The sequence below is a fragment of the Myxocyprinus asiaticus genome, chromosome 32 (genome assembly GCF_019703515.2).
Source record: "Myxocyprinus asiaticus isolate MX2 ecotype Aquarium Trade chromosome 32, UBuf_Myxa_2, whole genome shotgun sequence".
In the NCBI taxonomy this organism is placed as follows: Eukaryota; Metazoa; Chordata; class Actinopteri; order Cypriniformes; family Catostomidae; genus Myxocyprinus; species Myxocyprinus asiaticus.
This window is the reverse complement of record NC_059375.1, coordinates 13,326,182-13,342,766: the sequence shown is the minus strand read 5'-3', so window position 1 is coordinate 13,342,766 and position 16,585 is coordinate 13,326,182. Positions and strand designations below refer to the sequence as shown.

General features: G+C 36.4%; 2 protein-coding genes across 2 annotated transcripts; one reads left to right on the top strand and one right to left on the bottom strand.

The window, feature by feature from the left end:
- Window positions 1–61: 61 nt before the first annotated feature.
- LOC127422803 (lysophospholipase D GDPD3-like) lies at window positions 62–4,701 on the bottom strand. The gene is made up of 10 exons (XM_051666584.1): window positions 4,364–4,701; window positions 3,831–3,873; window positions 3,608–3,743; window positions 3,451–3,496; window positions 2,375–2,493; window positions 2,086–2,175; window positions 1,780–1,913; window positions 492–551; window positions 345–396; window positions 62–209 (listed from the first exon to the last, which is right to left on the bottom strand). The coding sequence occupies exons 1-10, from the start codon at window positions 4,506–4,508 to the stop codon at window positions 66–68; spliced, it is 969 nt and encodes a 322-aa protein (XP_051522544.1). The 5' UTR covers window positions 4,509–4,701; the 3' UTR covers window positions 62–65.
- Window positions 4,702–10,398: 5,697 nt separating this feature from the next.
- LOC127422789 (T-box transcription factor TBX6-like) lies at window positions 10,399–16,094 on the top strand. The gene is made up of 8 exons (XM_051666557.1): window positions 10,399–10,468; window positions 10,984–11,191; window positions 11,810–12,077; window positions 12,939–13,082; window positions 13,257–13,327; window positions 13,439–13,500; window positions 13,647–13,917; window positions 14,450–16,094. The coding sequence occupies exons 1-8, from the start codon at window positions 10,399–10,401 to the stop codon at window positions 16,092–16,094; spliced, it is 2,739 nt and encodes a 912-aa protein (XP_051522517.1).
- The last annotated feature ends 491 nt before the right edge of the window (window positions 16,095–16,585 follow it).

Below are 16,585 nucleotides of genomic sequence, written 5' to 3'. Positions count from 1 at the left end.
TTATTTCAAGGTGAATGTGTTCATTTATCTATTTGTATGGCAAGTTAAGTGTGCTTTTGAAATATCTAATAAATAGTGGGAGGGGGCAGGTGAGGGTGTTTTTTAATGTAGTTTGACAGCAGGGTGGGGTAGTCGGTCAAAACTCCTGTAGCTCCGATTGCAAATGCAGCTTCCATGTCACTCTCCTCATTGCACACAAACAGCTGCACCTGAGACCGAAAAAATAGAGAGAGGGTTTCGCTTTGGATTAGATTTGTGATTTGTGATAATAGAAGTTATACGAAAATCTGCCACACTTCTGCCTTAACCCTTTCAACTCTACACAACAAAGAAAGGTGACATACCTGCAACCCCCTCTTGATCAAGTGTTCGAACAAAGATTTTCGCATGGTCAACCTAAGCAAGGCATCAATAAACATTCAGCTCACATCAGATAAACACAGATTACTGCAAAAGTTTGTGCTAGCATCAAGCACAGAGAAGCCACTTACTTCTGAAGTAGAGACACTGCAAATCTTGTCTTTAAGAAGCTTTCCTCTGGAATGTAGGTCCTGAGAGATCACACATAACTATTGCATTAGTACACTAAAAGTTTTCATTAAGAACACCTGTCCACCTACGTATTCATGCGATTATCTAATCAGCCAATCGTGTGGCAGCAGTTCAATGCATAAAATCATTCAGATACGGGTCAGGAGCTTCAGTTAATGTTCACATCAACCATCAGAATGGGGAAAAAATGTGATCTCAGTGATTTTGACTGTGGCATGATTGTTGGTGCCAGATGGGCTGGTCTATCTGACTGTTTGAACAACCGCAGACTAGGGGCATATTCCTGAAGCTGTTTTGAACAGTTTATTTTTGCAATTCCTTTTGGTGGTGCTTGTGTCAAAGAAATTACAGATTTTAGATTAAATTTTTTTTTTTTTTTTTTTTATCAAAATATGTAATGTCAAAAGTAAACAGAATAGTAATCTAAAGCAATGCATTACTGATTACAATTTTAGATGTGTAATTTGTACTCAGTAACATAGTATATTTCAGGAGTTATCTACCCAAGAGAGTAGATATGTTAGATAAACTATTATCTAACATTAAATTAAACAAGCATGAAAAGTAGCTAATTGTAAACATTTTAACATTAAACAATTAAAATTACACGTCATAATTTTGACAGTCTATTGAATTTATATTTAGTTAATTGTAGTTAAAAACTGTTTTACATAATGAATATTAACATAATATTTAGCTGTGTCCCACATTTCGCACACAACCCTGTTACTGCATGATTTGTTTTTTACCCAATACAGAAAATGTAACATTGCTTAATTGTGACACTATTCTTTTTGCATGGAACATTAGGAAATGCATTTTTACATTTTATTTATTTTTAAATTCTTATTTAAATTTTGTATGTAATTTTCATGGATATTTAATGTTTATTGTAATAAAATATTTACACGTGGCTCAAATTTTGGTAACAAGGTTGTAAAAATGGCAAACCTCATAGAAACTAAATCAGTTCAAATATTTATTTTATTTGACCTGAGCTTGATGAGGAACATTTTCAAAAGTTAAAACACCTCCTTTTTTTGACCATTTGTAAAAAACAAACAAAAACAAAACAAGTTTTAGGCTCTTTTTTTGTGCCCTATTTGTGACAAGTGCCATATATCAGTAGAGTTCCTTCCGTTTCTCTTTAAATCAATGTATAACTCTCTGAACTTTTTAAGAAATCATCCCCAGTATTCCAACTGTAGGCAGGTTATTTAGACTGACCTGTTAATAATCCTGGGTAGGTAGAACATCAATATACTTTCACCCAGTGGCACAAAGGGAAGGAGCCCAGTATAGAAGAGCAATAAAAGCAGCAATCCACGCTTCAGAGTGAACATGTATGGCATGGATGGGTTCTACACACACACACACACACACGCACACACGCACACACAGAGAGAGAGAGAGAGAGAGCAAATGACAGAAAAAGTTAAGATTATGGGAAGAATACTTTTTCATTCGATGTACTTTGAGGTTCTAGGTGCTGGACCTATAGGGTCAGTAATCACAGACCAAAAACAGCAGTACCTGCTTCTTGCATTTAGCCATAATGTCAGAATCCTCTGCAGCCCAGACTGTAATGCCCTCTCTGCCATACTGCTTCACGAGATTACAGACCTAAGACAACATATGAGAAACCAAAATGATTATTAATTACATCAGGCCTAAAGTGATTTAGACAAGTAGGTTGATAGGAATGTTACCATGACCAACAAGGATCATCCAAGAACATGTACTAGTGTTAATCACGTTAAAATGTTAGTATGGCTAATTAATCTAGTTCGATGACACTGAATATTGCAAAAACTTTCCTCACCTTTTTAATTAACAATTCATTGTTTTGCTTGATCTCAATTGCCATTGGCATGTTGGGAAATTTCTTGAAGACATCTTCCAGCAGTGCAAACCTTCTGTCTTTTCCTGAACTGTAGTGTCCTAACAGATGTGTAGCAAAGAACATTACTTTTGTCAGATATTACTATTATACAGGGACTGAAAATGTTTCAAGGAACAAAAAAAAAAAAAACAAAAAAAAAATTATGCAGAACGAAACAGTAGTTCTTGCTATCTCTTTTTTTTTGCCAGTCATGGTCCACGTCAGCAGTTCTTGTAAGTAGCAAACTCAAAATGTTTGAGTGCTTTTTATTAGTCAAAGTAGCTTTAACCCACACCTCCAATCTTGTTTCATTAATGGGATGCCAGGTTTGCCAACTCCTGAATCTAATTAGCTTTTGTTGACGTCATTAACCTAGGGGTTCACATACTTTTTCCAACCTACACTGTGAATGTTTGAATGATGTATTCAATATGTACAAGAACAATACAATATTTTGTGTTATTCAAACAGATTGTTTTTGTTCATTATTGTAACTTAGATGAAGATCAAACCAGATTTAAGACAATTTTATACATAAAAGCAGGTAATTCCAAAGGGTTCACATACTTTTTCTTGCCACTGTATGCTACTTTATACTTTGCTTGTCATGATTTCTATGCTGATAATTCCCCCAAATGGGGGAAAAATTTAATTGCATATTATCACCTATTTGGTTGAGGCAAGTCCCTTATTTTAACATGTTTTTCCAGACCAGGTCCCTTTTTTTCTTGAGAGGTCTGAAAACACTGCAACTGGTACATCACCCACCCTTAGCACCAATACGGTCATTTAAAAAAAAAAAAAAAGAATGTTATTAACCGTTCTTTAATTTCGCTCTAACCGCTTACCAATTGGAAAGCAGGCATCGGAACGCTGGAACTGGAACAAAAAAATACTCTTTCTGCTCAGAACGATCCGTAATATGAAACATTTCATTTTTAGTCCCTTCTGTTATTACTGTATTACTACTTAATAGCATATCTTTCTATTTTTGCATGACTATAAAAATTACTTACCAACATAGAATGTGACCTCAAGTTTCTCTTCATAACAAGGCAAATCCTGAAAGGTGAAATCAGAATTCATCTCCATTGCGACAAATCATAGAGAGGTGCAAGACTTTCAATGGCAGTGACAGTTCCATTTAAGGGTTAATGTGATTCAATTACCTACCTGGAATCTAAGTGATGACAGTGTTTTGTCATATCCTGTTTGTCTTAGAAGGTTGTCATCATGCGAAACCACTACATAGCCATCCAGTGTGAGGTGACAATCCATCTCCAACATTTCAGTGCCCACTTCAACAGCACTATCACAGATATGACAATGCCACATTATAAGGTTAAAGTGGAGGGATGGCTAGAAGAAAAATAGACACGGGAAGAGAGAAACTCACTGTGTAAATGCTTCGATTGTGTTTTCTATCTTCTCTCCAGACCCTAGAAAACAAATAAACAATTCAAAATTGTCATTTTTTTCAAGCTGTGTGAATAGCTGAGTTCGGAATTGCATACTACCATATTACTCTTACTATATCTGCCATAGACAGCCAATGTCATCACAATGTTCACTCTAAAAAGAAAAGATTTGAAATGAAACCTGTTGAGGCTCTTGAAGAACTGTGAGGGAACCTTTAAGGTTAATTTTTGTATGTCTCGTAAAAGAACTGTCTTTATGTCCCTCTTTGAATCTCTTCTAGACTACCTCTACAGGATAAAACAACTCCCTTATGCTCCATCTTAAAGCTTCATAATGAGGTTTATAAAAGGTTTATTAGAAATCCAACAGGCCATGCTCAATTATGAACCCTTTTAAAAACTTTATAGAGTCTAGAAGTTGCCATGATTTTACAATCCAACAAACTATGCTATTTAGGTCCCAGTTATGAAACTTAAAATCATAGTCAAAAGAATATGAAAAACTACTTGCCTCCTCTGTGTGAAATGTGTTTGCAGTAGAATCCAAGGTGTTTCTTCTTATGAAGGATGTATGGATTGTGTAGCAGGTAAAGAGAACAAACAACATAAACTCCTACAGCCATCAAGAACAGAAGAACTCCAATCACTGCGTCCATTCTGACAAATGCAGTAACCAGTTATTCCCTGACAAATTGAACTTTGACTCTCAGAGCTGGATATAATTATATACTTCTTTTAGTATTGCTACAGAAAGCAAATATCAGTGCTCGATGTATCAGCAGCTCTTTGGTTTAATGCCAGAGCGTTTTCTTCACCTGTTTTTATACAAGCTTTTCAGTGGTTTATCTTCCTTCCTCTCTGCATGTCTTATCTCATGCGGATTTTATGTCATTTTCGTTCTTTCTAACTAAGCATGTGATCATTCATGAGAATTATGTATGAGTCCAAGGGTGTATGTGGTTAGGTATGATACTGAAGGAAATGGGACTGAACCAAGGACTGATATCTTATACTTCTATTGTATATTGCAAAACATATCAAATTGGAAAGCTTAGAAATGTAAACATTAGCTATTGTAATGGGAATAAAAGACTGATTGTCATATTTCTTAATATCTGTCATTTTTTATCCCTTATCTGAACTCTTGTGGTTTGTGGTCAGAGTTTCTGATTGTAGCAAAAGCACCACATGAATAGCTTACCTTCTGACTTTACCACAGAATCCATACTTCTTCTAAAGCTCAACTTCTGATTGCATGCAAACCACTTGACATGTTAACCCCATCCCATTTTGTTCATATTGTGATGCCTGGAAAGTCCTGCATGTCGTAATGTTAGACCAAAATTGTGAAAATTGTATTTTCTTCCATTTTGGAATGTGAAATTATGGCATCAGTGGAGGTGTTAAGGCATGCGTGTCCAAACTTTTATGTATTGTATTTGCAAATGTATATATACAGTAGTCATGGTTAAAGGTTTGTCAACAGAATTAAAAGTACATGTACTGTACTGAATATTTGACAAGGGTGTAAGGTGAATGAAATAAGTAGTCTGGTTTACGCGAGGGAATAAAACAACTTTAACTTGATATGTTTACCTTGTTCAACCTTTATAACAACAAAAAGGCTTATTTCAGACATCTGAGAATTAGGTTCAGGTGGTGGTTTGCCAGGAATATGGACAGAGGAAATTTACCAAGTTGTAACCTTTTTGGTTTGGTCATTTTTGTTGGAATTTAAGGTATTTTTTATGATAACTGGTCCTGGTAACAGGCCTACTCACTGTAAACACTAATAAGTTTGCAGAATTCAAAAGATTTGAGGCAATCAGTTACATACATTTTTCAAGTTAATAAACTCCCAAGTTAACAAAACTTGAAGATTTTGATTTTGTACTAAACATGCATGTTAATTGCTCTTAACTTGAAATATTGAGTAAGCTAACTCGTGCATTTAAATGGTTCTTCTTTAAATGTAACTCTTTGGCTGAACTTGAAATTACCATGTAAGCTCAACTGAAATACTTAAAGTGGAAAAACTTAGCTAGCTAGAACAGTGAATTCTAGCACGCTTGGATATACTAAGCTAAGATTAGCATAGCAATTACTCAACAAGTAAAACAGTTTACTGTAAGATCATCTTACATTTTTCCTGTCCTCAACCTAAGCTAAAACTCCTCTATTCATCATAATGGTAACCCCCAAAAACTTTAACATAACAGAAACCCTTCTAAATAACACAACACAACATTAAACACTAACAAGTCACCCCTTTACATTTATCATGCACAGAGACACATTATATAACACTTAATTTTAAGATTTACTCTCCCTGTCAAGTGAAATCCCCTGCCCAGTTTTTTGTTAAATTTAAGAGACAAGTTTACAGTGCTGTTTGATCCAATAAATCAAATCAAATTGTCAAGCACCATTGATTATTAAGCATTAATTTACATACTGTAACATGTATTTTCCTCTGTTTATTTACCGGTGCATTGCTAAACAGTGGAGACTACAGATTAAAGAAACTATAATCGATATTAGATTGTGTTGAACCAGGACTTTGGGTATGTTAAAATGACCACCTAAGCTCTATACAAGCAAACCTGCACAGATGGTAGTTTGCAGATTATATACCTAAAAGTTGTATAATGAGACACCACTGCATTGAGAGAAACTAAAGAACTTTCACAAACTTTACTGAACCAACTATGGCTTACATAAAATTATAAAAACATTATATTGTAATTTCTTGTTTAAATTTGACAATCTACTCTCCATTCCAGTGCATTCTGCTTCATTATGGTAAACTAAAATAGTCAAAAACATCTAGAAATGCTGATTGTTTATTATTTAGACAAAACTAAATACATGTAGAAATGAATTTGTGAATCGTGGCTTGTTCCATCCCACAGGCCTTGGATTCTACTTGTTTAGCTCTTTATTAACACGATTAACAGATTTAAAATGCCACATTTCACTATCTAAAACACCTTCATTACAGATAATGGAACTTGAATGGAACTTTTTGTGCTACTGTTGCCTAAAGAAGCACACCTGGGCACTCATAAACACATTAGCTGCCATTAGGCCTTAAAGTAAGTAATGACATCCACCCCCCTCTGGGACAGACACGGGGGGGGGGGTCACACATCCACTTCCCCTCTGTCTTCCAGTCCTGCATTTATCACATTGATGCAAATAAAAAACACAAACAACAACTACAACAACAATGGTAAGGTAGGACTGAAGCAGTCTGTTGACCTGTCTGAGGTCCGCAACTAGCCGTTTCTCAAGGTCATGAGTATCACTCATTTCTGCTAAAGGTAAGGTAACAGATCGGAATTTATTAAATGTATTAATGTCCTATTTGTTAAAAGTGGGTTAGACAGAAAAGAAGTATGTAAAAATCATCTAAACACAAAACCAATTATGTCAATACAATATGGTGTTTTTTTGCAGTTTAAAGGACTTCTGAGTTTACAACAAGAGGCAACATATACTGCAAAATCTTATGTGAATAAACAGCAGCAAAGAAGCATATTTGAAAGCAAATATTATTCCATGGTTGCTTTTAAAAGACATTTGGATGAAGTGTCTGAACCCCTGTGTTTACCTTAGAGACCAAACTGTGGCAGTGAGACCAAACTGTCTGTCACATGCCTTCACCTGCAAGCCCACCCCTCACCACCAACTGAGAGAGTGAAGGACAGACATTGGACTTAGCAAAAGGCGTATACCAAAATTAGACAAATACTTTTATATCACTGAATAACAATAAGAAGTCTAGTTTCCCCATCCGGTCATCAAAACATGTCCAAATATGGTTGAGCCTTTACATCAAACAACTGCCATTAATTCACAAAGAATTTCATTTTGTCCTTCCTCTTTCCATGAAAACATAAACCCTTTGGTGTGACATCAACTCAGTCAGCAGGTTCCATGAGAACAAGACCATGTGGTGTAAAGACTATTCTTTTGTGAGCATTTTACTCACAACTTACCCATAAACAATCAACAAAAATAATTCTGCTATTGTACTGCTGTTCTGCATACATCTCTGTTGTAACTCGAACTATAACAAGCTATTTTGGAACATGTGTTGTTCCAAATATTGTCTCTTTATATGGTAAAATGTGGTAACCTGCAATCGTTACCGTAAGGAGCTATTTCTACACACTAAGAATTTTGCTGCTTGCTCAGTTTACTTAATTAAAATGCAACAATAAAACTAAAGCAACACAATTCTAGAAATTTTGTAACAACTTGATTTCTTTGCGTTCTATCCATTTAAATTTGTAAAATGGATGTTTACTTAATCCATTTGAGTTTGGACTACATGAATACTTTTTGTGGTGTTAAAGTAGCATTGATGAAAATGGGCGGGGGATTTCTATTTTCCAGTATGCTTTGCATGGCACTCGACAGGGAGAATAAATGTTAAAATTCAGTGTTATTTTATGTGTTTTTGTTCAAGATGAATATGAAGGTGAATATTTTGTTATGTTGAGATTTAGAAAAGTTTTGGTTAGGTTGGAGTTTTGGGGGTTACCATTATGGTGAAGAGTGGAGCTTGAGCTAATGATGAGGGCAGGTAAATATTGCATATGAACCTGATTGCTAGCTTTGTTGAGTAATTGCTGTGCTAACAATAGCATAGTTACTAAACTACACTGTGTAGTGCTTCAAACCAGCATATATTTAGCATGCTAACATTTAACTTCACTAGTTAGTACATAAAGAAAAATAAGAGGTTCATTTGAGTTACATTGACATGTCTAATTTTGTTGTGTTTACCCAATACAACTAGGTTGTTTCTACACAAAGTGTTTATATTGAGACTACCTAGTAATTTTAAGTTAAGAAAACTAATTTCAAACATGTGGAACCACTGTTCACGATTGAATCAATTCAGCCAAAGAGCTTTTTTTTTTTTTTTTTTTGAGTGCATGATCTAACATTTAAAATTAGTTTTGTTGGTGTAACCTGATGTAGTCAGGACGATTCAGTGATGTTTAATAATATTTTTGACTTAAATAAAACTGAAATTGTGATTTTAATTGATTAATTAATTTAATGCAGATGTTACCACATAAAGCTAAAAAGTTACCACAGTTTTAGGTTAACATTGTATCTACTAAATGTAAATTAAACTCCCCAAAGGAAAAAAAAATATTGCTTAGGGGCTACTCTTTCATGTCTTTGGAGACATAATGGAGTTCTCTGTTATGTATCTTGAACTTTGAAATGTTTCTACTAAAAGTCCCAATGAGTAATGAAAAAAGACACAAATGACTTGATTGACATATAGAGTTTTAAAATTAATGTGGATAGCATAGATGTAATGATAAATTTGGGTATTGAAATCTCTCTCTCTCTCTTTTTTTTATTGCTGACTTTGGTATCGTGGCAAATCTGAGCAAATTTTTAGAGACTGCAACACAATTCTAGAACATTTTGTCAAAACTTGATTTCATTGCATTCTATCCAATCAAAATTGAAGTTTACTTAATCCATTTAAGTTGGGACTATATGAATAGTTTTTGATGAAACTGGGTAGGAGATTTCCATTTCTCAGCATGCTTTGCATGGGATTGGATGGGGTGAACAAATGTTGAAATTAAGTGTTATTTAATGCATTTTTGAGCAAGATAAGTTGGACCAACATAAGAAAATGTATTAAATGAAAACCTTAGTAAATTAAAACTTTATTAGTAAAGTTTGACAAACCTAATAAAGTAGAGTTAAAACTACTATAGTACATTGATTTGACCTAACCCAACAAAATTATGTTGGCTCTATGAAACTGACTTAATCTGAATGAAAGAAATGAATTTGCTTGTAAAAACTCTCAAATTCAATTAAGTAAGTGTAATGACTTAATTTTTTAATTAAGTGTAGAAGAGAAACTTGCGAAACTTGGGTCTTGGGAGATTTGAGAAGCAGGAGACTTTTTTTTCATTGATTGAAAGTAACATGGTCCTTGAGGCAGGTATAAGAATCCATCTGGCCATAACACTGCATCCTATTATATAGACCCATACCAGCTTGTATCAAACTCAACGATGAAGAGTTTTATTTTGACCCAGAGCTACTACATTGATTTTGATTGGCAGTGACAATATTGAAGGCCAATGTACAGTATAACCTTTCAGATTGTATGTGCCACACAATGTACGTTCATGAGAAAGAGATTGAGCTTGTGTTTATTTAACCATTGTGTTAAGACTAGGAGTGTTGGGCCCAAGAGAATGACCTGGACCTAAGAGAAACAGAAGAAGAGGGAGGAAGTGTGAAGACCTCACCATTTGGTAAACGTGTGAAGGCACACTCACCCATATAATACACAAGGTGACAAACGCCGAGACATTAGAAGAGAAGACACGGAACATAACAGTCATCATTGGAAGAGTGGAAAATAAAAAAGAAAAGAAGATAGAAGCCATTGATACGGTATTACTTCATTATGAAAGATCAGTTAGTGAGGTGCTAATTTTATACTGATAAACCCAGAATTAAAGCCAGGACAAAGGGATATCTACCTGAATCATGCTGGGTGTGGAAATGTACCCTAGTTTGGCCCTGGGACCTCAGAGACTGGGCGACTGCTTTTACAGAGGTAAGAGATAATTCAGATCTTTCAAGAGAATAATACAAATAATAAAAAAAAAATAATAAAAAAAGGAAGGAAAGAGCAGGCTATATTAAACAACATGCATATATATATAAGATAGTTTTGATTTGTTTAAAAAAATTTGGTCACTTAATAATTCCCATACTTGCAATTGTGTTATTTCATAGTTTTGATGACTTAATTATTATTCTAAAACATAGAAAACGGTAATAACAAAGAATGAGTAATTTAGTCCAAACTTTTGAGTGCTAGTGTAAGTGAATGTGTTAATGTTTGAGGATATATGCTGTGATATTGAGATGGAAATAGAGTAAGAAAATTAATTGAAGAGCAGCACTCTGGATACAGTACCTATTCTTGAATGTTCTTAAATACATTTCGTGTACATTTCTCTGACATCAAGCCATTGTCACACATCTGATAAAGATGTGGTGTCTTGCTCTAGTTAATTCCTACATGCATGTTATCATGTGCTTCCTGTCCCCACATCTCTCCCGTAGATCGTGAGCCCCCAGCACATGTGCCATTGTACCCCACTACATGTGATATGGCAGCTCGTGGGCTTCCCCCTCGACTGCTGCAGCCTCCTGCCACTGCAGAGACTCCTGCCAATCCTCAGGATAATGTCAAATTGGAGCTTGAGAATGCATCAATGTGGAAACAGTTCAGCACAGTTGGCACAGAGATGATAGTCACTAAGAAGGGCAGGTGAGTAAATGTTTTTAGAATGTAAAGAAATAAATGGGACCAGTAGTGAAATGTACAGTATAGACTAGTCATACAAAAATATCTCAGAATGTAATACAGGGCCATTCAAAAGTTGCTACATTGAACATGGCAAGGAATCAAATTTAAACCTAAAAAAACAAAACAAAACAAAACATATTAAATCATTTGTATGAGAGGTTCCATTTCCCCTATTGAAGCACACATGATGCTTTTTGGAACATTCTCAAATCATGCTGGGATGGTTTTCCACAAACTTGTGGAGTCCATGTAATCTTAAGTGCATGCTGCCATTAAAGAAAAAGGTAACATACCTAATACTAAGAAATTATCACATTCATGTTAATAAAAAATAAAATAGAAATGGTATTAAATTGGAAAAACGGCAAATAGAAGCATTTACACACGTGGACTCGACATTTGAATGGCTCTATATGTGCTAAATTAATAATTTGTTCCAAACTAGTTTGAAAAATGGGTCATTTGGCATTATTATTTTTCATAATTAAAATATATTTAAATGATTTGTCTGCTGAATCCACTTTCTGCTTCAGTTTTTCCTGACCTACTGTATCTTTCTCAACCTTCTCTGTTGCTCAGGAGAATGTTTCCACAGCTGCGCTTGAAGCTGTCAGGGCTGAATCCATCTCTACGTTACATTCTTCTATTAGACATTGTACCTGTTGATTCCTCTCGCTATCGTTTCCAAGACAACAGCTGGCAGGTGGTAGGTGGGGCAGAGGCTCGGCTGCCAGACCGTGTCTTCATCCATCCCGACTCACCTGCGACTGGAGAACACTGGCAGAACCGCACCATATCCTTCCACAGGGCCAAACTCACCAACAACACACTGGATACACTAGGATATGTGAGTTATTCATTTCAAACACTGCATCTTTTAATATTTTTGAATGTACTTCTAAATTGCTTTAACAGTATTGGAATATTGTTATTTTACATTTTGGTAACTATTTTCAAATTTTTTACAATCATTTTTAGAGGTGCACTCAGTAACTTTCATCTTTGTGTCCTCTTGGACTTACACTGACACCTAGTGGCTTGGATGCAGCATCATTTAAAGTCAGTAGTTTTTAGTTTCGGATGACATTGCAGAAATTCACTATAAACAGTCAGCCATGATTAATTTAATCCAAGAGTGAAAGTATCCAATAACAGGATGGTTACTGAGATTAATCGAGTAGTATTCGGCTGGTCATGTGATTCTAACATGGCAGCCCCATGTGCGGACCCTCTCCATGTAGAATAAAACAGCTTTTATAAGGTTACTGATATGTGTGGAGTCTTCATCTCATGTGATTTCTCATTTCAGAATTACTATTAATTTCTTTAGGAGTACAACTTTTGTAATGAGGAAAAAATTACTGAGAACACTTTTAAAGCGTCATTAATAAGTTATTATAAAATCTTAATAGATGACTATTGTTCATTCAAATAATTAGAAATGTCCTAAAACTTTACATTTTTTAATTTATATATTTTAATATTAATATTTGAATGTACATTATCTGTTAAGCATTTTATAATGTATGCGTATAGCATTACAATGTTTGATAATGACTTAAATGGAAAGTTATAAATTGTTACTTACGTTTTTGGTCATTAATATGCCTTTACATCAAACTTAATTCCTCAGTACTGCAAAATTACTAACTCTGACTTAAATCAAAGTGATTACATTCATTGATGTCCAACTCCCTTTCTCCTAAAGATCATCCTCCACTCCCTGCACCGATACCAGCCACGAGTCCATGTGATTGAGGCCCGAGATGTGCTGATGTGGGGAAGAACTCAGCACTCCTTTACTTTCCCTGAAACACAGTTTATTACTGTTACTGCATACCAAAACAGCAAGGTGCAAAAGAGAGAAATAATCAAGGACAGAATAATACAACTGATAATGTTAATAACACTTCAAATACACTAAAAGCAAAATAAAGCTAATTATAATAATTATATATTTAATTATAAGAATATATTATTAATTATATATTCTTCAAATCTATTATTTATCTATTTTTATATCTAGATCACTCAGCTGAAGATCAACTCCAATCCTTTCGCAAAAGGCTTTAGAGAGAACGGCATGAACTGCAAGAAGTGAGTTATGCAAACAAACACCCATTTAGGTAATAATTTTTTACATAAACACGAAAACACCTTAAGACAACAAAACTGAGAGCAGAACAACTTTTTCCCCCTCTGTTTCAGACAAAGAGAAGCAAGACTGAAGAGAAAAATAACATCCAATCAAGAGGAATCCTTGGATATTGGTAAGGACACTATTTTATTAACTTCATAATCTACACATCTAAACAAAGACACAAATGAAAACATAAAGAGTAAAAAATCAACTTGGATTCCCAGATTGCTCTCCTACTTGTGAAACACTTGTATTCTCTCTGCTTCCCTCCCTCAGAATCATGTGACCCATGTGATTCCACTGAGCTCCTACCACAGTCTGTGGAACTCACAAGCTCCGCCCTCTCCATCATAAATACTGCCCTCCCAATTACAGACTCAGGCTTTCACACAGAAATACCATCTCTTCCACAACAGACAGTCTCTGACCAATCACTTGTCCTTGGTCAAGCATTCATGACCTCTGAGATGTCTGACATTACCAACTCAATGGAGAGTCAACCTCAAACAACCTCTGAAAATAATGTAAACAACACACTGATGGATGGGTAAGTCCTATAACTCCATGGCTCATTGATCATAATTTTTTTTTATCTTAGGCCAGAAACATATTATGCAAGTATGTAAATGCAAATTCGAGCACTTGGTCAGTGCTTTGCCAGTGTGTGGTCCGACTGAACATGCTTAACATGCGTTCTTATGTTACTGAGGTGGTAACAAACTTCAATACTTTAGAGCAGATAGAGATACATTCAAAAGTCTGTGCCATTAAACTGCATGTGTTATTTTTCAGGTAAGTTGCTATAAATATATTGACTTTACCTTACTTGCTCAGCAATATTCTCTCAAAACTGTTCACCATGACAGTAGTTGGCGAGAAAGAGAAAACTCAAAATAATGTCCACTATAGCACCCCTTGCGGCAACGTTGAGAATGCAACTTGGACGTTATGTGACAACAAACAAAATCTAGCTTGCGTAGCTAGAAGCTTCTGTGTTCAAATGCTTGCATCGATTATGTTTCAGCCTTTACTCAGGACTTTACTATAGTTCAACTCTTTAAAAAATATTTTTCTAACAGGTCTGATCAAATGATGGGCCTTTCTGGATACACGTCATCTTTTCCAACCCCTCAGCTCAGCTGCTCAGCCCACTCTTCAGTGTCTTTGCCTCAGTCATCTTCCATCTATTCCACAGTGTCCTCCACACAGAACTCTGACCTTGAGCTTCCCCAGACCTCAATTTCCTCTCCACCCTCTATGTCAACATATTCCTCTATACCTTCATCAGACTATCCTCTAAATTCCTCCACAGCTATGCCCTCCCCTACAACCTCTCCCGTTGGCTCTACATATCCTCCCATCACTCATTCCACCACTCCACACCTTCTCCCCTCTTCATCCTATCACTCTATTCTTCAGTCAGACCAATCCCAGGACAACCTGAGTCCCCATACACCTACGAATCCACCGTTCCAATCTATTCCTGCCTCCTCTTGTCAAGGGTTAACAATTGACCCTGGTCAAAATCAGTTGGATAATGGCTCCTCCAATGCAACAACTCCTGCTGTTCAAACCCCAACCCAAACAGCCTTTCCCTTCCCTCCAGTGCAGTCCTCGAACAATCCTGACCCAACATCCCCTCCATACCAAAATGTACCCCAATCTGCCCTCTCGTACACCGATGTGGCACAGTGCAACCCTAACCCTATTCCCTCCCCATCTGACCCAAACACAACTTCAACTGCATTCTCCTTCCTTTCTGCAGCACAGTCCACCCCAAATGCTATGATGACTCCATCCAATCCAAACCCAACTGTCTTTCCCTTTCCCCCTGTTCACCAGAACCCTAGCCTTAACTCAAGCCCCCCTGGACCAACTCAAATTCCAGCAGCTGGTTCTTTTCCAGTTTCCCAATCATCATCCACCTCAGGTCTGAGCACATTCCCAACAGTTCCAACCCCAACAACTGGATCCTTCTCCTTCCCTTCCAACAATGTTTTCCATCAAGGCCCACTGCAGTCCAACACACTGCACCCCACCACAGCATACCAGGCTCCTTCCTTCCCTGCATCTTTGCCCAAACACACCACTCCTGGTTCTTTCTCTAACCCTGCTCCAATGGCTCACGCTTCTTACTCCTTCCCTACTCCTATTCCATCTGGTCCACATCCTCTACAGTGCCTGGCTCTGCCTTCTTCCAGCTCCATCCATAGTTTTCAGAATCCGAACATGTCCCAAATTCAGCATACCTTCCCTCAGTCGTACTCTAATCCCACCTTTCCTCATATCCCGCCCCAAGCTGCAAACCCCTCTCAGACCTTTCCCCCCATCCAGTCTTCAAGCTCCTCTCAATTACTGCACCCTTCCCTTGCAAATCCCTCTGTTCCTCCAGTCTCAACCTATTCACAATGCCATGCCTCTTCAAATGCTTACCCTGCTGTAGCTCCTACTGAGATTGGTACCTTCTCCCAGCTGAAATCTGCTGCCCCCTATCTGCCTGATATGGTACTGCACCCTTCCTTGCTCCCTCCTCTGGATCCCTCACTTTCAACCACTGCTCCTACATCCCTTTATAACCCCTTTCCTTCATACTCACTGCGTCTTTGCCAAGACCCTCGATCCTCCATGCATTTACCCCTTAGGCATATTTATAGACAACCACAGCATACCCATGCTCATGGTCAGGGGTCCTACTTTGACCTTGGTGGAAGAGCAGTATTCTGAGGATAAACAGAAAAACGACATTTAAGAACCTAAACATGACAGAAATGTCTGCATCAGTGAATTCAAAAGGACTTTGCTTGAAAACGATGGAAGCACTGCAAATTTTGTTAAAAAGATCATTTTATGATTGCAATTTCAAATGTAAAATTGTTTGGGGTTTATGGCAACTCAGTTAAAAAAGAAAACATTTTGTTCTGTTTGACTGTTTTTTTTATTGACCTCGAGTACTATCCTGACTAATATTTGATGAACAGATATTATCAGTGCTGTATGTTTTTCTTTATTCTGTTTGTATGCTTACATTACAAAATAAAGTTTGATTTTTAAGTTGTTTTTTTCATATACAAAATATTACACAGCGAGTGACTATGATGAGATGATTCTTTAGAGACAATAGATATATAGGAATCTATGTCATTTACATTTAAGGCATTTAGCTAATGCTCTTATCCAGAGCAACTTACAAAAAGTGATTTAGCACCACTCATCAT

What these genes read in the sequence shown, in the direction of transcription:
- LOC127422803 (XM_051666584.1), bottom strand. Translation starts at nt 4,508, where the DNA reads ATGGACGCAGTGATTGGAGTTCTTCTGTTCTTGATGGCTGTAGGAGTT. An exon ending in CTACCCAGGATTATTAACAG is followed by an intron (nt 552 to 1,779) that starts GTCAGTCTAAAT and finishes GTGATCTCTCAG; the next exon opens with GACCTACATTCCAGAGGAAA. An exon ending in TGATCAAGAGGGGGTTGCAG is followed by an intron (nt 210 to 344) that starts GTATGTCACCTT and finishes TTTCGGTCTCAG; the next exon opens with GTGCAGCTGTTTGTGTGCAA.
- LOC127422789 (XM_051666557.1), top strand. Translation starts at nt 10,399, where the DNA reads ATGCTGGGTGTGGAAATGTACCCTAGTTTGGCCCTGGGACCTCAGAGA. An exon ending in ATAGTCACTAAGAAGGGCAG is followed by an intron (nt 11,192 to 11,809) that starts GTGAGTAAATGT and finishes TCTGTTGCTCAG; the next exon opens with GAGAATGTTTCCACAGCTGC. An exon ending in AGAGGAATCCTTGGATATTG is followed by an intron (nt 13,501 to 13,646) that starts GTAAGGACACTA and finishes TCCCTCCCTCAG; the next exon opens with AATCATGTGACCCATGTGAT.